Source organism: Apteryx rowi, unplaced genomic scaffold, assembly GCF_003343035.1.
Source record: "Apteryx rowi isolate R43461 unplaced genomic scaffold, aptRow1 scaffold_13, whole genome shotgun sequence".
NCBI lineage: Eukaryota > Metazoa > Chordata > Aves > Apterygiformes > Apterygidae > Apteryx > Apteryx rowi.
This window is the reverse complement of record NW_020447530.1, coordinates 2,189,673-2,209,082: the sequence shown is the minus strand read 5'-3', so window position 1 is coordinate 2,209,082 and position 19,410 is coordinate 2,189,673. Positions and strand designations below refer to the sequence as shown.

General features: G+C 44.4%; 1 protein-coding gene across 1 annotated transcript in view; it reads left to right on the top strand.

The window, feature by feature from the left end:
• Positions 1-19,410, top strand: part of MDGA2 (MAM domain containing glycosylphosphatidylinositol anchor 2) — a 232,614-nt gene that overhangs the window by 81,024 nt on the left and 132,180 nt on the right. Inside the window, exon 6 of the mRNA XM_026056066.1 lies at positions 12,154-12,423. Coding sequence (XP_025911851.1) covers positions 12,154-12,423 — 270 coding nt within the window. The remainder of the gene's footprint in view (positions 1-12,153; positions 12,424-19,410) is intronic.

The window sequence follows — 19,410 nt, the reverse complement described above, 5'->3', positions numbered from 1 at the left end:
GGAGTTAGAATACCTTAGCATCATCTTTTCACACACACATTTCTTTGTTCCGATGCAGACTAGTTTRAAATACAAAAACAAAGAGGATGTTGTAATGAGAGAAGCTGAGATCAACTCGGAAGCATGTGGCCGTGCATATGCTGAAGCCCCGGATGACAATTAGCAGTAATATTGTACAGCAGCGTGTAGGGGCGCTTGTTGAGCATAGACCCACTTTGTATCAAAAGGCAGCTGTTGCTCTGCAAAATTTATTATCTAAGCAGATGAGGAATGTGAAGGGAAGCAGAAAGACTGAAGTCAAGTGACCTGTCTCTTGTCAGAGAGCTGGTGACTGGCAGGAACATAAATAGATCTCAAGTCGGGAGGAAGAACAGCAAAGGGACTCATTCTGCAACTCTCTCTTGCTTTTAGTAGACTAAGTCCCTTAAAAATCAGAACATAGAAGTTAGTTTGGATAAGTTAATGCAAGCAGGAGTTGTAAAACCAAATGTGGCTGCTTTGCAACAAAATCAAGGGGTAATTCTGATAAGGAGGAGGAATCCTGACGGTTTTGTTAGCGTGTGCGTTTGAATCCAGGCTGTCAGAAGAACAGCAGCTGTGAGAGTGGGTGTTGCACTGAGTCATGACCTTCCTACTTTTTTTGTCTACGTTGCCAGTCTTTAGCCTCCCTGTGTCCACACTATACCCAAGAAGACAGTCTAATTAATGAGATCTTAGCTCATACTCTTTATTCACCCTCTGGGCTTGTCTTGGGGTTGTTACTGTCCCACCTCTTCCCCAAAGCCTCAGAGGGTTCTTGCATGGCACTCACGCTTATTTTTACCCATTCAAGTTTTTCCACCCTCTCAGAGCTCTTAGTGTATTTGTGTCCCTTCCCCTGGTCGATGAACTTCTTCCTCCAAACAGTGCTCACAGTTTGAAGGGTAAGAAGCACAAAAGAAGGAGCTGGCAGCAAATGCCTCTGCAGTAGGGGGAGCACAGTGTTACAGGTTCTGTCTTCTCATTGAAGCAGCTCCCTCCAACCTTGTTGATCTCCTCTGCCCACTTATGAGTATTTTGGAATCACCCTTGGTTTTTCTGTCTACCTTTTCTTTCTGCTTCCTTATCTTTAGCAAGACCTTTGATGCAATCTCCTGTAGCATCCTTATAGCCAAATTGGTGAGATGCAGATGATAAGGTGGGGGAAAATTGGTTGGGCCTTTAGGGTTCAAAAGGTTGTGATCAGTGCCATGATGTCCAACTGGTGGTCATTTATTAGTGGCATCCCTCAGGGATCAAAACTGGGAACAATAGTGTGAAACATCTTTATTAGTGACCAAATCAATAGGACTGAGTGCACTTTCAGCAGGTTGTCAGACGATATTGAATCAATATATTGACCATTGTAGTGGTCAATACATGGGTCTTGACAGGCTGGAAAAATGGGCTGGCAGGAACCTCATGCAGTTCAGCTAAGGGAAATGCAGAGTCCTGCCCCTGGAGAAGAATCACCCAGGCACCAGTACGGGCTGGGGCCAACTGGCTGGAGAGCAGCATTGCAGAGAAGGATGTGGAGGCCCCAGTAGACAAGAAGCTGAACGGGAACCAGCAGTACAGCCTTGCTGAAAAATCCAACAGCGTGCTGGGCTATGTTGGGCAACAATGTTCTACAACAATGTTGTAGAAGTTGTAATTTCAATCCCTTATTATCTCCTCTACCCAGTATATCTTCCTCTGTATAAGAACTGCTGAAAGTCCTAAAGACCTAGTGCCCTGCCTTAACCGGGACCATACGTTGCTCAGGGGACAGTTGTTTTTGAAGGTGCTTAGCAGTAGCAAGCTCAGTCTGCTTTAGAAATACAGGGATTATATTATTCCAAGCATTAATTCTGCTCTGTGTCAAATGTGAATTGTTGACAGATGATATTAAAATCGTCACTAGCTTGTATGTGACTCACTATTTAATCTTTAGCACTAAAAAAGTGACTTTACATACAGCTAACTTTGAATCTCACATCTGAACACTCAGATATAATAATAAACATGATTGGATCCTTTTAAGAGTGGCACTGTTCATTTCAAAGGGTCATAGAAAAGGCATGATATATACCTGTAAAACCAAATAACTTGCAAGGTTTATATCAAACATCATTGGGATACATAAAGAGTTGAAATAAATAGTAAGGCAGCTTTCAGTATTGAAATTCTGGGCCTACTGTAGTATTTCCTCTAATATGGTTGAGTAAAAGCAAATAAAACTTTGATCTTGATCTACAAAGCATTTTCAGTGGCATAGCTTCTTTTGAAAATATGTATTTATTTGAATTAGCCAGGTCACACTGCTTAGTAGAGGTGGCATGATTAATGTAGAATATTGAGGTTGATTTCTGGCAGTCTCCAACATAGAAATAATCCCAAACAGTAAGTTTTACCAAAAATGATGTGCTTTCAATGTGTGATTTTTCAGCTGTATGTCATAGTTCATTCAAATCATAGTTTAGGCTGGTATTCTGTCTTGGGCATGTGGTAGGAATCACTGCAAAGGGCTTAATTCACTCCTAATCTCTCCATTAAACAGTAGTCTGTCTCGATAAACTTGCTTTGCTTCCMTTCATTCAGACAATACAGCATTAGAGAATTATCTCATTTTGAAAATATTTCTCTTTGCCTCCCCTGGTATTCTCAAAGAGCATGCCGGAGATGCRTGATCGTGCACTACAAAAGCCTGCAATCCTCAGATAAGAAATAGAGCCAGCGGAATACTGCGAGCTGAGTGCTGAAGGTGGGCGGTATTGGTACCGTAGTAAGAAGGAATCCTAGAAAGTATAGCTGGGAAGGACTTCAAGAGGYCGTCTAGTCCCATTCTTCATGGCAGAACCCACTGGATCTAAACCCTTTCTTGCAAATGTCTGTTTAACCTGTGTTCCGTGAGAGCCAGCCATGGAGGTCCTGCATTATCCATAGGCTGTCTGACTCGGTGTTTGGCTGTCCTGGCTGCTGCAAGCTTTACTTAGTGTCCAACCCACATCTGCCTTTCTGTCATTAAAGCCCGTCGGTCTGGTCCTGTCCACAGTGGCACAGAGAACAGATTATTCCCTTCCTTGCAGCAACTTTTTGTATATTTGAAGATTGTTATGTTGTCCCATTTCTTCTTTTGGGTAGCAAACCCAGTTCCTTACATTTTTTTCTCATGAGTCACAAGCCCTACAGGACACCTCATGGCGTTCCTGTTGATCTTCTCTGTCCACATCTTTCTCGAAGTTCAGCGCGTCAACGCGTGCAGCATGTTGCGCTGGCACTCAGCCTTGTCGGCGCTGAGTTCAGGCTGAGGATCGCTTCATACCTTTCCCAGCAAAGCTCCCGTTTAGGCGACCCAGCACAGCGACTGCCTTTTAGCAAACATATAGTGCTAATGTTAGCTCGGTGTTCGGATTGCCACCCGCCATACCCCCGAGGGGCTTTCCACTGCAGCTCCTGGTTAGCCAGCCATTCCTAACCCAGTAACTGTGCAGCTGAGACAGGATTCATCTCACCTAACCAGCAGCCCAAAAGCGTAGACAGCTGTAATGCGCTCGTTGTTCAAGCACCACTATACCCAGCGGAGAGAGAGATGTCTCCAAAGAGCAATTCATCCCATCTATTTTTGGAGGGCTTTAGGGGTGTTTATATCTCATCAAGATATATGACCTTGGATTACTCGCCGGAGTTTCAAACGGTTGAGATTAAATGGGATGAATTCGAGCCTACGCGTGGAACCTCGCCTCTAAATATAGTTGCGAAGGGGACAGTTTCATGATTGGGTTAAGCTGATTTAACAGTGTTCTGCTGCTAAAGGGAGGATCCTGCCTTCCCTTCATTCCCCCTTGATGAAATGTCCGCAGAATGAATAGCTCTTGCCGCGTGGGAGCCGGAGCTATTGTCGTCGCCTTCGGAACGTAACAGCCGGGGAAGCGTCCTGAATGCACCCGGATCCGCCTCCCTTCCTCCCCGTTGGCGCTATCAATGCCACATCTGCGCTTGAACGGCAGCGCCAGCAAAGCGCGAGTCATCAAAGTTGCGGTGCCGCTGGATGAAAAGCAGCGAGGCAGATCGGGAGGCAAGAGATGAGTCATCCGAGCTGCATCCCCATTGGATAAAAATCGGAAGATTTCACAAAAAGTTTGAGGAGGAGAAAAAAGCCATGTCAACTAGAGAGAGGGGGAGCGCAGGGACTTGGCCGGGGTTACCTGGGGCAGTGTTGCCAGCTCTCCAGGCTAGCTGTCCTTCGCAGATTTGGATAGAGTAAAGACTGAGCCACCGCTCTGGGCTGCCACAGGCCCCTATGCTTTTGCAAAGTGAGGATGCAGAGAGTAAACCCTAAAACATGTGCAGCACTGAAAGCTGGTCTGGGAATATTTCACTTCAATAATTCCATGTATTAAATCAGAAAGAAAAAGGAAACATGCCTGAAACAATTGGGATTTGGGGCTGTTGGCTTTATTTTCTCTGTCCCTGCAAGCACTGGAATTTTACAGGCAGTGATGAAATGGAAAAAAAATAGCAAATGAGATTTTTATGTATGCTGAACACATATATGTGACATCTGTTTTATGTGTCTAAATGCAAAGTTTAGAATTTGGAAGTCTTGGCAGTTGGAGTATTTTGCTACTCTTCTGCATATGAATTCTGTGTAGCACCACCGAAGTTCGAAACTCTACATGGTCGGTCACTACTAGACAGTAACTTTACAAAAACCTGATGAATTTTGCTCCTAAATCCGCAAAGAGCTCAAGGTTAAGTCCTCCGCTTAATTTTTGTTCCTTTGGCTTTGTTGGAGAGCTCGGCCCCAAGCCCAAGGAGAAGCTCCCGCAGGAAGCCTAGCCTGTTCCCGGCAGGGCGTGCGGCTGGATTTGCGCATCCCAAGAGAGCAGGTGGGCTGCAGACACGCTTAGGTGCCTGCTTGCTTCAAAATCTGGCCCACTACGGGGTCTTAACTTGGCTCTGGAGTGCCCAGAGGAGCTCTCTCCGTTGGGAGGCGAGCAAGCCGGGCGGTGGACAGCAGTCACAGCGTTACGCCTCTGTCCAGCGGGGAGGGTAAAGGAGAGAGGATGTGTCAAAGTGATTTTGGATGTTGTTTTTGAGGGAGGAGTATTGATAAAGAGAAAGGACCTACAATATTGCCACATGTGGTGGCAGTGTGGTYAGTGAAAAGTTTATTTTTACCATGTAATTTAAAGTCTGGACCTCAACTGGGAGTTATAATCTATTCTTTTTTGAGCTGTACTGAGCAAATAAGTACAGAAATGGTACTCCCAGCCCAGCAGGGGCCTCAAATGTTCTCTCTTTTTGCTCTGACTTTAAAGGGGCTGTTTGCAATTCACATAGTTAGGAATATATGCCTTGTATTCCTGCAAGAAATCGTGCCTATAAATTAGAGATACRTGTGTGTGTGTATAACTGAAAGTGTAATTTAATTATGTTCTATTACTTCAGTTCTGCGTATGAAGTAATTCGCAAAACTGGGTGAAATGATAATGTCTTCTCATTTTTATTCCCCATAGATCAGCGAGTTGTCAAGGACATGGCTTTCTGCCTCTCCTTTGATATTGCTATTAAACTATTAGTTTTCTTTTGCATTCCCAGTAATCCTTAAAGCCAATTGTGACATTTTCTCAATTCTATATACTTAGGCTAAATATATGTATCTATTTATCTCACTGTAATTGTAACACACTTTCACCTCRGATGTTTCTGTRTGCTCCATCACTGACAAACACCCTTTTCCTCCCCGCGTAGTATCTATCTCGTACAATCATCCCAGGCAGCAGTCGGGACTTTTTCTTTCAAGTTGGAGAATGTCTGCATCAGATCTTTGATTCAAACAAGTTTCCAGGCTCCCTGCTGATGATCCCGTGGCCGCTCTGTTTGGACTGGAAGCGTTTTGTTGTAGGGATAGCTTGTTATGTGGAAGGYGCTGGGTAAAGTGATATCGTTAAGCGTATATCTTAGAGTCTTAATGATGACTTAATGACTGCTAGCTTTGCACTGGATCTGACAAACGTTTGCCCAAGTCATTAATCAAAACTAGTGCACGTTGTGTGCTGTTTTATTACTCTGTGAGGATTCATATATGTTGTAGTCCCATTTTATAATTAATCTCCATCTTTAAATCAGCAGCGTCTAGCTTGCCTTGTGTGCACAAGGTAATATTGACTGCAAACCTTTGATGCGTCGCTGGCTGAGATTCTTTGCAGTGCTTTGATTAGCTGGGCCTCGTATTTGGAAGGTCCCATATCGTTTTGTAACGGCTGTCATAGACGTTCAAAGTCAGCCCGTTCAGTCCTCTGAAATGTGCGGGTTGCAGAAGCAATATTTGCACGCGAAAGCCTCTGAATTGAAGTCCCTTGAGAAAGGCTGCAGGTGCAATATGAATGGGGACCTGAGCAGCTTCCCCCGGCRTGAGCAGTGCCTCGTTCTTCACGGGCACGAGCGAGCGGGGCACCGCGGCTTTCTCTGTCCCCGGCAGATCAGCCAAGGCTTTGAAATGCGGGGCTGCCTCTCAGAAACCCATACGTCTAAAGGGAGACTCAGAAGCACAGCTCTTTGGAAAATGGAGCCGTTCTCCATGCGATGTCTAAATACGATGCCTAGAAAGCTTGTTCCGTGTTCCCACCCATGGAAGTATTTACCAAAGCTTGTTACTGTTTTATAATGAATTTTGCTGTTCGTATCAGTGCTGCTGTTAACCAAGATGCTTGAAAGAAAGTTCCCCCTAGGCAGGTTGCCTGGCTGTGTAAATCCCTACCTGTGCCGGAGGTGAAAGCTCTGGCTGGGAGATGCCTTGGGTACCAAAGCTGGGAGGCCCRGTGTCCTCCTCCGTGTTCCTCATGGCCGAACATTCAGATATTCGTCTAAAAGAGACTTAAGCCAAGGCGAAGCTGGTAGTGGCTGATATACATCCTCTGTTTGGAATTCACTCCTATCGGTAGTGAAGCTTTTGTTGCTTAGAAATCCCATATCAAGTTATATGATTTTATACATGACCACCACCTGTGTCTCATCCATTTTTGGTATTACTCAGTTGTGTTGACTCTCATGCTGAAACCTTAAAGACAGTTTTGAATATTACTTAAAACTATGAAATCCATTGCTCTTCAACTCTAACTAAACCCGAGACGTTAATCCCGTATCTGCATGTGCATGGCTCCACGACCCTCACAGTGAACTGGRGTTGTGTGTTTTGCTGGTGTGAACTGATGTAGCTCTAGGGCTGTCAGGGAGGAGGTGAAAAATTTAGTTTAGAGGGGAGACGAATAAGAAGGAAGACAGCAGAAGTAAATAAATGACATAATGTGAAAGTAAACCAGAAGAATACAGCAAAGGAAAACAATAAAAGATGCCCCTAAATTAACCCTTTCCGTGGAATTTCAGGATATCTCTTTTAAGCAGAAACAGAGGATCTTGTAACCAAGCTCTTAGCTKGTCCCTAATATGTCTTGTAAGAGATGAGATGCTGGAGCTAGTTTCTGGGGTGTCAGTAATCTGTAATGTCATCAGGGTGGCATTAGGGAAAGAGACTGTCCCGTCTGTAATGTTATCCAGTTAGACTGCTGTGAACAGTGACTCTCCTTGGAAGTCCCCCCCAAACACCCTTTTTCCCTCTTGTTTTGTTTCAAATCTCCCTGTGTTTTCCTTGATGTGCGCAACTTCTGGTCCTTGGATGAAAGTGAAAACTTGGTTAGCAGAGGAAACTTTTGGGGTAGTGCAGCTGCACATCTCTTTTTAATTGTACGTCTGCCTGCTGAGTTCTGTGGGCTTTGAAGCACTTAGACTTTAAATTGCCTTTTATATTAAAAAAAAAAAAAAAAAAGCCCTGTGTAAACGTGGTGACCTGCCAAATACCTTGCTAGGTATAACTAACTGCGAATTGACGTTTTGTAAAACTCGAATAATAAAAACAAATTAGAAGCATACATTACTGGCTTGCTGTCACTGGAATATGCTTCTTTTAAGATGATCTCAGCTGGGACCATGTGAAAGCTTTTTTGTAAGGTTTTGAGAGTCTTCATGAGCCTCCAAGTACTTAGCTTGTCTTTAAGCCTGTCCAAGTTTTCATAGGCACAAAATGTCAGTGCTGGCTCCAGCCTTGTTTCGGGAAAGTGGCCTGAGGTAGAGCAATGGGAGGGAGCTTGGCTCACGCCTGCGTTCGGCTCTCACGGCTGGTGGGGGCAATTGGATGAAAGCAGTTGTGTCTTGGAGGCTGAAGCCCGGCTCCCAAAAGCACCGAAGACAGTCCATGCAGAACCAGAGTGTTGCAGAATCGTTCCAGGAAGAGACAATTGCATATCCTGTTTTTTAGAATATTATTTTCATATGACTCAAATCTTTTGGAGAACTCTTTATCTCCTTTTCCTTTTTACTCAATTAGATGATTTCCTGCTATCAAAACAAATATCCCAATATCTGACTGCATATCGGGTCTCCAGGCTAGTTGGGGGCCAGGCGTGCTAGCTGCTTCGCAAATGCAAAGGATGGACGAACACGTGCATTGTYGCTTAGAGTTAGACCTGATATACATCCCTAGCAAAGGCCAGTAGAAGACATTTCAGGAGAGTGTGAGGTACACAGATACATGATGGTCTTTCCTCCCATACCAGAAAAAGCTAGATATCATTTTATGCCCTGGAGCGTGGGTTTTAATTATCCTTCCACAATATTTTGGTATAATCATCAACTATTATAATTGCTCGGGATCATCTTGTCATCTTTATAAATGCCTGCTCCATTTTTTAATCACATTGGTCCAAATAAATTTTGTGTCAATGAATTACACTGTTCAGTTTTATGTTCTATGTGCGTTTAACCCAAAAGGTTTACAATTAAATAAAATAGATAATAAATCCCTTTTAGGGAGAGGTTTAGGCCAAAATTTCAAGTGCTCATTTTCCTGGAAGTGCAAGTATTTAAGAGGATTTGCAAAACATTGGGATGAATGGGCGATGGACATGTGTACATTGTTAAAAATGGCACTTTTTGCCCATTCACATCTATAGGCTCCCAAAACTTTTGTAAACCCTGATCCTAAAGGTGGGGTTGATGTCACCCATCTTTTGTCATCTAAATGTCACCTGTCCAGATTAAACTGATCTCTAGGCTCTCTCTGTAGTCAGCAGGGAGAGCTGGACACCTCCACAGGGGAGGTCCTTGCCAGAAGATAGCTTAAGGCAGATGAGATGAATTGCCTTTTGGCAGTACCTCTGTCTGGCATTGAGAAAAGAACAGGGAGAGCCCTCACGTGACGGTGAGCTCCATTCCCCAAACCCGAACAGAAGCAGGTCCTAAACCATTTATCTTACAGATGTTTGCTCTGGAAATCTGCAAGAGATGGAGACTCCGCAGCAGCCCTAAGCAGCCCGAGTCGGGGCTTGCTGTCCTTGCGGTTGTATGGAGTTTYGGCACTGTGCCACCTTTGCTCCTTTCTGTCCTATAGCTTTCCATTCATCATTTGTGGGAAGATACAGCTGTTTGCAACTGTGTGGCTGTGGCACTCTGGCATCCTGAAAAGCGTTTCCAGATGTAGTGAAACACAGGAGCTATGCAGTAAAGTTACTGAAAACTTATATGCTATTAATTAACCCAAGTTAATTAATTTGGGTCTTCCAACAGGTGACTTATCTTTTTGCGATTTAGCACCCATCTTTTCCAAATCTGGCTCTAGGCTGACTTAGAGAAGTGAACGCCAGAACGCTCTAATTTACAGCTGAAGCTGTTTTTCAGCCAGCCCTGCTGTGTCTGGGAGCCTCATCGGAGGTATTGAGCATTTGGAAACTTTCCTGTTTGCCTCCTTCGTTCTCTGGCGAACTCTCCCTGCCTCACACTCGATTGGTTTCTCGAGAGAGAGTTCCAGGTGTAGAAATATCAAAATAATAGATCATTGTTGCTGTGGATTCATACTCTATTCATAATAGAGATGAATTTGACCCCTTATTCGCTACACTGATTTTAATTTGTTAGAAGCTTTAGTATCCCTCCTGAATTTGTTGATGTTCTTTRATTTTAATCCAGCTTTTGATGGCAGTAGTTGAATGTATTCCTGGATTTTTGTTTGTGTTTATCTAGTGGGATAGGTTGTAGTTAAGTGAAATGCGTGGTGTAAGCAAAGAGAAATTGCTGTATGCAAGCCATAATTTTCATGTACTTACTATTTTGAGTGCTGTGATGAAAGGGAGGTATCGCAGCATTTTTATCGCATCAGCCGCTACCTTTGTCTCTCCACCTGAAGGATGGCAGAGGCCCCCCTTTCATCTGAAGGATTATGAGGCCGTTATGGTAAACAGCAGCACCAGACTGGGTTGACATTGCTGGGGCTTTCATCTTCTGCTCTAAGTTTTGAAGCATTATTTGTGGTTCTCCTGTTCCCTGTCTCTGTGACTTGATGCTTAGTGAGAGCGGAGAAGAGCAGCTCCTTGCCAGAGTTGTTCAGGAAAAAATCACTAACCCTCCGTAGTGAAGGAGGGAGAAAGAGAGGTCAGGTGAACGCTACCCCAACCTGGTTGTGGTCGTGGTCGTGCAGATCTGGAGGTGAATTCTAGCAGCGTGGTGGGTACCTGCATCCCAACCACTGCCACCTCCACCCAAACAGAAACTGCTTGCCCATAAAATATGACAAACCACCCGATGTCATGCCTCCAATCCCAGAATAGGAGTCCATCAGCAGAGAAGAGCACGTGAGGTCAGGGGACTTGGTTCTCAAGTGTTTCCATGGCCCCGATCTCCTGTTCTCTCTGTGCTGGGACAGGTGTAAAGGAACTGCTTCCCATCCATGTGCTGCAGCTTCTGAATGCACAGGAAGCTAATTCATCTTGGGTGAACTCCGGATAAAAAAAAGCTCGTGTTTCATAGTTGACTCTTGTATTTGCCTGTAGTGATTGTTGTATTTCTTTAATATTGAAATAAGATTCGTATATAAAAACAGAACGCACAATAATACATCTCTGTGATAGTGATATATCATCTTTGGATGTAATATTTCTATTTCCTGTCATTTTTATTCTCATCTTTTCTGGTTTTCTTTCCCTAGATTTTGCCCAGAATTGCAATCCTTCACCTTTTTTCCCCTTTTTGTCTTAGCGTTGCTGCTTTTTCTGCCCTAGCAATAGGGATTGAGATGTTGGTTCATTATTTTTGTGGGTTTAGGGTATGCCTTCAARCAAAGCCCCAATCCAGAAAGGGTGGTACTTCAAAGCAAATGACGGAGGATGTTACAATTCAGATTCTGAGTTTACATTCTAGCATCTRAAATGAATGGTCTCATCCCATCCCTTCATGCTGAGCATTCCTATTGCTCCCCTTGTATCATATGCAGCTATCTCATAGGAGAGAAGGGGCAAGAACAGAGAATGAAATTTAATCACTTGCTTCTCCGTTCTGAGAGCAGCATAATCTTGCCATTAGCTGCAAAGTAGTTCAGCAGGTYGCTCAGCTGCCTTTATCTCTGTGGTCACCCTGACTATGGTAATGGGAACTGTGACGGAGTCGTGTCTGCACCAGCTCCCGTCGTGTCTTTCCTGAGATGGAGCCATAGCCATGCTGTCTGCAGGAGGCTGTGAGCTGCAGGTTGCACTGCCCATGCAGGAAAAAAGCCCCTGTGCTGTACTTCTCCGTTTTCTAGTGTGCAAGGAGGTGTTGTTCCAAGCGAGGCAGCTCTTTTTGATTCAGTAGACCCAATTCACATTCTACCAGTTCATCTCAGTTTTCTGCTAAGTCCCGGGAAGTTCATCAAGGAGGCTGGTGGATTAAGAGGATCTGACTTCAAGAGAGCAAAATACTTTCTGTGCCAAATAATAAGATTGTTACTAATGCCTTTCTTCCAGGKTTTAAAATCCAGTGTGCTGGCACTGGTGCCATAAATTATACATTACTTCACAAGCATAGCCGCAGGCTTGTCCATATGTAAATCCTCATCTGCGGTTTGACAGCAAGGAAAAAGAAGATGATTGAGCAGGGTGAGAAACATGGGGTCAGGGGTGCTGTTAGGGCAGGGAGCACCCTTCCCGGAGGATACTCCGTCGTGCTAGCAGCGCTGTCGCTGATGTGCCTTTGCTGGTCTCAGTTGGCTTGAGTGTGCATGTAGGGACTGAGCAACGCTACAGACACAGTCCCACTACAGCTTTCTCTTCAACTTGTATTTTGCAGCATCACCTTCAATTAAGCTTCTTGTGGATGACCCGATAGTGGTGAACCCTGGAGAAGCGATCACCTTAGTCTGTGTGACGACAGGAGGGGAGCCAGCCCCCAGTCTGACGTGGGTGAGGTCTGTTGGTGTCCTGCCTGAGAAGACAGTCCTGAACGGGGGGACTTTAACGATACCTGCCATCGCATCAGAAGACGCTGGCACGTACAGTTGCATCGCCAACAACAATGTTGGAAATCCTGCGAAAAAGTCCACCAACATCATTGTAAGAGGTAAGCTGAGCTGGAAAACTAGTAGCCTTTACCTTGGAGCATAAACTGACTCCCGGTTTGACAGGACAGCTGCCTTCGCATAGTTGTGTCCTATGTTTCCAAACATAGTTCTGGTCATTTCTAATAATCTAAGAGATTAATTGGTTCTGGTTTAAAATGGCCCATGGTTCTTGCACTGGGCTTGACCCCTCTTGATTTGAAACAAAGGTGAAGCGGTGCTCCTTTACGCACAGCCCCTTTTCCCATCCCACCTGGAGACTACCGATTGCCAAAGGACACCAAGTTTTCCTTGGCATTCCCTGTGAGTGGGAAGACTTGCTGATCACCTGCACACACTCTTTTGCTGGCAGTGCCCTCAGTGCAGAGCAGCGTGGAAGAATTTCCCTCTGCCGAATGGGTCCTGGGCTCCTGGAGATGTCACTACCTGCTTCACCCTTTTCTCCCTCCTCATAAGCTCGATGTGCTGTTGAAATTAAGGCTGTTCTGCATGCTGTGAATCTGCTGCCATCACATGACTGCTCCCTGGGCAGGAGCTTTAGATTAGTGCCTATGTTTTAATTATGCTAAACAGCAGGATAAATATCTGTCTCGGATAAAGGTAAGACGAGAGTGCTTAAAGAAAAATTACTGCCAGGTGGAGGGAAAATCTCCCCAGTTGTTTACAGCCTTCTGGATAACCACAGGGACATGGCCAGTTGGTTTGAAGGAGGAGTTCAATTGGCTGGTAAGCATCATCAGAGTGGATTAATCTACCTGAACCAGATAGTTCATCTGAAACTAATTTTCTATAATCTAATCTGTGAATGGTACTGAAACATAAACTCCCATACTATAGGAACTTTAAATAATAACATGTGATTAATCATACTCAAGAGAAACTGCTGTATAAGAAGTCAGTGGTGTGAATATTTTACGAGAGCCGTAACCCCTGTTCACTCGTTATTGCCCAACATATTACACTCTTCAGCAGGACGATGAATTAGAGTCTGTTTCTGTTCGGGGGGTCGGGGAGGGAGCATTGCATCAGCCCAGGTCTGCAGGAGTTTATCAGGAGATGTCTACAGATTTATTTGTAATACTGTATTTCCATTTGAATTTTTGACATTTGGCTCACAGGTTTTGTTGTCAAGAGGCAAAAGCAGTGTTATTTCAAGAACTTAGCATGGACATTAATTTGCTGTGATTTACAGCGGTGATGAGGTGGTGAAGGGAGGATGTGAGTGAAACGCACGCTCGGAATAAACACCAGGAGAGGAAAGGCTTTCTGTGAAAAGAAATCTCAAGATTTTAATTGACCCAGCAGACAGCACCGGAGAGCCCAGAGGAAAAGCAAAAGTCCCCAACTCCCTGCAGATACAAATTTCATGAGTCATAGTATAATAATAATTTGTCCTCCCATTTTTATTTATAGAAGCCCATGCCTAGGAGATGCCTAGGAGCTGCAAGATGCTGAACAAAATTTCATTAAAGCATCTGAGGAGGGTTTTTTTCCTCTCTCTGCTGGGTGGCCCTGTTAATTCTGAGGAGAAGGGACCACAAGAAGGAATACCTTGTCAAATAGATGAAGCATAGCCCTCTTCTAAGCCCAATACGTTGCAAGCTATTATGATTTTTCCTCTTTATTATTACTTCGATTAAAGGGGCAGAACTGTCTTAAAAAATCTTTTTATTCTGGCCTTACTCGATTTAGCTTTACTAAAAATATTGTTGAGTTTAGAACCAGTGGGATATATGAGAGAGCAACTCGTATCCCAGTTTTGATTTTCCTTTGTGCGTCCGTTTCTTAGCACTTTGCCTCGAGCTCATCGCTTCCCTGCGTTTCATCTCTTTTTTTTGTGTCGATCCGGATTTGCACGCGGCAGATGGGGAGGAAAGAATATTTACTTGAGAAGGCGGCTAAGCCTTGCAGGAGAAGCATTTTGTAATCGGGGTTCCCAGCTTCTCTCAGGTGGACTGCCCGTCCCAGGCCGAGACCGTACCCCCTAATCGCACCCCGATGCGAATGTTAAAAAGAAGCGTAAATCTCTCCAACAAAACCAGGCTGTGCGCTTGCCCTGCGGTTCACCTGAACCCGGATCCCTTGCGAAACAACAGGCGTCGCACGCGGCCACGGAGGAGAAGAGTCTCGCTCGTACAGCACCTGCTGCAGCACTTAAATTAACACTTTCAGATATAGCAACAGCCTTTAAAGGTCTCGCCTCCTTGAGTAAGTTGTAAGCTACAAAGTCGGCTCCCTTCGTTTCCATTCCGCCAAGTTTTCTTGTTAGTGCCTTTCCCTTGCAGCAGTCAGATAACGTTACCGAAAATTTTGCTGAGAAGGTACGGAGAAATTGTTTCGAGTTCTGCAGCGCCGTTCCTTAGGAGGCACAGATATAATGCAATATCTCTCTCCTGCTCCTTTTGCTGTGAACAAGAGCTCGCCAGAGGCGAGTAAATGACTCGTTGAATAGYGCTCTGACTGTTGGAGCGGCTGCCTCTGCGACAAGGCCGTGTGCTAGCTACCTGGCAAAACCTCCGTTTAGTGACAAAGTTTGTGAAATACAGCCGCTTTTAAGAATGCCATTATCAGCTTAACTCTACCCAAAGTTGTTGCAGAGTATTTCATTCCATCAAATGCATTGTCTTCTCTAAAGGTGTCTGGGTCAAAAAAGAGAAAAAAGATATACTATCTAATTTCAGCAGAGCTGGCTGCTCACCAATTCTAATTATGACAGTTTCTTTCTGAGTATTTTCTTTAGATTAATGAGTTCTTTCAATGATTGTAAGTCTCCTAGCATTTGAATATTAGTGGGTGTTCTCATCAGTAGCATCTTCACTTCCTGCTCTCAAGCTGATTTTAATAATGCCACCACGAAGAAACAGCTCCCAACAACCTGCATGCCTGATATATGTATTTTTTACTCTGGTTGGATGGGATTCTATTTTTCTGACATTTCCCCGGTGGCATTTAGAACACAGTCGTTTTGTTCTGATATAGTGGAAATCATTTTTCATAAAGACTGGGGTGTGGGAAATCTGGTGCATTTTGATCACCCTCTCTGAGCGAGAACTTCCTCGCTCAAAATACTTCTGTTAAATCTCTTTCACCATTAATCTGTTGATATGTACCTCTGTTAGTCAAACTTAGAGGTAATGGTAAACAGTCTTCCTATTGATTCTTTTTTTTGAATTAAAATAACAAGCAAACAATCAAAAAAAACCCCTGTTCTGCATTAAAATCAAATGCAAGGCCTTCTGATATCTCACAATGCTTGGGTCCACACACACAGTAGCATGGATAGTTCTTGATGTCCCAAAAACCCACACGTGCATGGTTATGCATGGTTATGCAGGAAGGACTTGCATTATTCCCAGGAAGTTGGTAGTTAGTGAACTCATCCATGATCTGGCCCTAGGCCCAATTCCCTGCCCTGCCTGATTTGGCATGGGAATTTGAATATCCAACTTGCCACATAGCCCAGAAGACTCTTCTGGTCTGGGCATCTTTTGAACTTTGTGGTTGGAGGGTGTTTTATTCCTTAAAAATTCTTTCTTAAATGCATATTTGGAGAGAAAAGATATAGCATTAGAATAGACAAACAGTAATACTGGCCTTGTAAATCCTGAAGATACTACATAAAAGCATGATCTTCACAATACCATTCAATCTTTGGGTGCCAGCTGCAAATTCAAAGGAGGCTGGAATCTGGCTAATCATATACCTACGGCTTCCTGAAAATCAGACGTCTTCAATGTGACCCAAACTGGGTGCTCAAAATTACCGCAGCATGAAAGAACAAATACTCCAAAGACACGGTCAAGAGAAAAAATAAAAAATTCTATCGCTGATACCAGTTCGTCTCTGAAGAATTAAAGGCTTTTGATGAGGAAGGACGTTAGGTAGCTACTCCATCCGGTAAGAAAGCGAAAATGTTGGGTAGTGTCTTCAAAGGACACCTGTGCATTGGATTATGAAAWAGGGAGAGTCAGGGAAATGTTTTACAGGTCTTAAAATATGAAGCACTGATATCATTTGGAAGTGGGTGACCGTGCGCCAACACAGATCTGTTACCTCGTCAACAGGGACTCSCATTACCTTCTTTCAGTGTATTCCTTAGTCTCTTCCATTGTAACTGCAAATTCTTATTTAATAGCAATCGGCTCTTACTATGTGACTTTTCCCTTCTGTGGAGGAGACTCATTATGTCTGGAGTTAATTTTTCAAAGGGGTGGGATTCCTTGTCACTTCAAATATAAAATAATATTTTTAGATGTCCTGTGCTCTGCATTAGCACAAAAGCTTTTGCTGAACAAAAAACACTGGAGAAATGCAGTGTAAGGCCAGGATTGYTGGAATTACTTATCCCATTATGTCTTTAAAAACTATATACGAGCTAGGTAACAGTGACTGCTAAAAAGGAGGTGAGGAAGAAGAATGACGCAGATTGTGAAATAAATGATATTTTTTGTTGCCTTTGTGGTAGATTAAAAACAAATGTGGTATTTTTGGTGTCTGCTACGCTGGTTCATTCTCACAGTCCCACTTTCCCTTCTGCTTGCCCGTGATGGCTGTGTTTATCCCAGAGCTTTCTCCTTGGGTTTTCCCTTGTCGGCTTAGAGAGGTTGCAAGACATGATGGCAGAAGGTGGGGTTGGGGTCTCCACGGCACGTGGGACAACAGTTACCGAGATCACCCTCACGGCAGCTAGCTGTCATCTTTCGCGATGGTTGTTGGATGCTGGCCGACTGAAAAGCAGCGTGCCCGTCCGAGGGGCGTGCTCGTTAGCTGGCATCGTTTGTGGTGGCGAGGAGCACTCGCTGGAGACGCTGCCTGCGCGCTCTTGTATTCCAGGCCTGAAATACTGGGGTTTTGTGTGYAACTGGCAGAAGGAGCTTTTTTTWTTWTTATTTTTTTTTCCCCTCTCTCTTTTTTGTCTCTCTGTATTCTGTGAAGGTCTCGCAGCAGACTGATTATACTGGTGCTTATTTCATGGCTGAAGAAAGCCGAAGGCCTTGGCAGATATCCATACAGGTCTAACAGGCGTTACTACACAACACAGACGCGGCGACCACCGTTGCCTTCCTAACGAGCAACCGTGCACATGCTCAGAGCCTAGTTCAGCTTGGTGCTGCCCGGGTGCTGTTCCCCCACCGGCGGGGAGATTTGGGGCTTGTGGAGGATGGCAGAGATGAGGTCTCCCCAGCTTGCTTTGTGGGAGGAAAAATAGAGCAGCCTTCATGCTGGTTTTCAGCATCCATTGCTGGGTGCGCTCTCCTTAGGGCTGGCTAGAAAGCAAGAGTGATTTCATGGAAAACGTCACGGTTCTGAAATTCGTGTTCAGGAATGAGACTGGAAGGGCCCTCCCGGGTCATCGAAGCGGTTGCCTTTTATCCYGGGCGTCCATCTCATCGCATCTCATCTCTTGCATCATCCTTTCTTGTAGATCGACCAAGCTCCACCTGAGGTTTCAATAGCTTTCCTGCTCTCCAGGAGCCTGTTCCTGTATCTCAGTGCTCTGACACCGAGGTGCTCTCTCATTGCCAGTGTAGGCGTGTGTCCGTTGTCAATTTGTTGTCCCTTGAAACCAGCTTTGCCGTAGGGTGGCACCAGGTCGGTCCTGCGGACACGGAGCGCTGTGGAGGGGGGTGTTTGGCTCAGCCGGGTGCCACTGTGGCCGTCCAGGCGTGTTTGCCCCTGCTAGGGGCCCCTTATCATAGCTCTGCCTCTCTAGGGTAGTACCAAGGGGTGTTTTGATGGTAAATCTTTCAAAAGAAAAAAAGAATTGCAGCCGGTTTGGGTTCCTCGGGTGGCAGATGTGTCTCCGTGGCTGGAGGCTTYGCCTACAAAGCCTAATCTTACGGCATGTCCAATGTGTTGCTCCGGTCATAAGTTACCAGTGCACCATCCTAAAAGTTTACAGCTCTGAGAATGAATGTGTAAAAAAGTTGAGCTTTAAAGTTTAGTAAGTCCATTTCTTTTTATTATCTGAAATAGCAGTTTTGGGCATGTGTGCTCTCTCGCAGGCTGGGATGTATCGCAGATGAGTTCATAAACCCGTTCCACATAAAAATGTAGATGGTTCRGTGATTCTTCTGCCCTGTCATTAGGACTTCCCGGAATCTTTGTGTACAGAAATTTTGTTTTTAAATGAGTTTGCTGCTATTCCACGTCCTGTAGCGCCTGTCAGGCACCATATTTCTATGAAGATATAGGGAAAAGGATTTCAGGAGATAACATTCAGTTGGTCTCTCTCCTCCCRACCCTTACGACGTGGCTGCTTCGGGTAGCCACGTTTGTTCTTCAGTAGAGAGGAAGGAAAAAAAAAGGTTATCCTCGCTGCGGCTTGGCTAGCAGGTATTAACTAAYACATGGCAAAATTTTTGGCATTGGCATGGTGTTGTAGTTTAATATTGTAACAAATCTCGGCTGACTAATACCTGATGAGGTCTGTGTAGTCTTAACAACAGTYGCGTTTCCTTTTGGCAGGAAGAATTGCGATTTCCGAAATTTCATTTCCTCCTRAAGGGAGAGGAGAAGAAGGGGAAAGATACTGCACGATATTTTGTTTTGATATTACCAAGATCCTTTGTTTGATGGCTTTGAACTGTGTTTTAGTGTACTGGTTTGTATTGCATCGGGCAATTGTGAATGAGATTGGTTGGTCTCTGCCCACCCTGACGATAATTTTGGAAAGTTTTATAAGATCCTGATTCGTTTTTGAGGCACTGAACCGTGGAATAAAAGCCRTTTGTGGAAGGGAAATGTATCCAGTGTTGGAACAAATCCAACCTCTAATGAAATCCTTAAGTAGAATAAAACTCTCAGACCACACACAAAGCAGGAGGTAGGAGACATTCCAGTATGGAAACCTTGGAAATTGCCTTTTTTTTTTTTTTTTGCACTAGTTTTTGAAGAAAGGTAAATACAGGATGTTGAGTTTCATTTGCAGCRTGTGGACAAAGAGCAGAGTGAAGATTTACAATATACTGCTTTTTGGCATCCTGGAA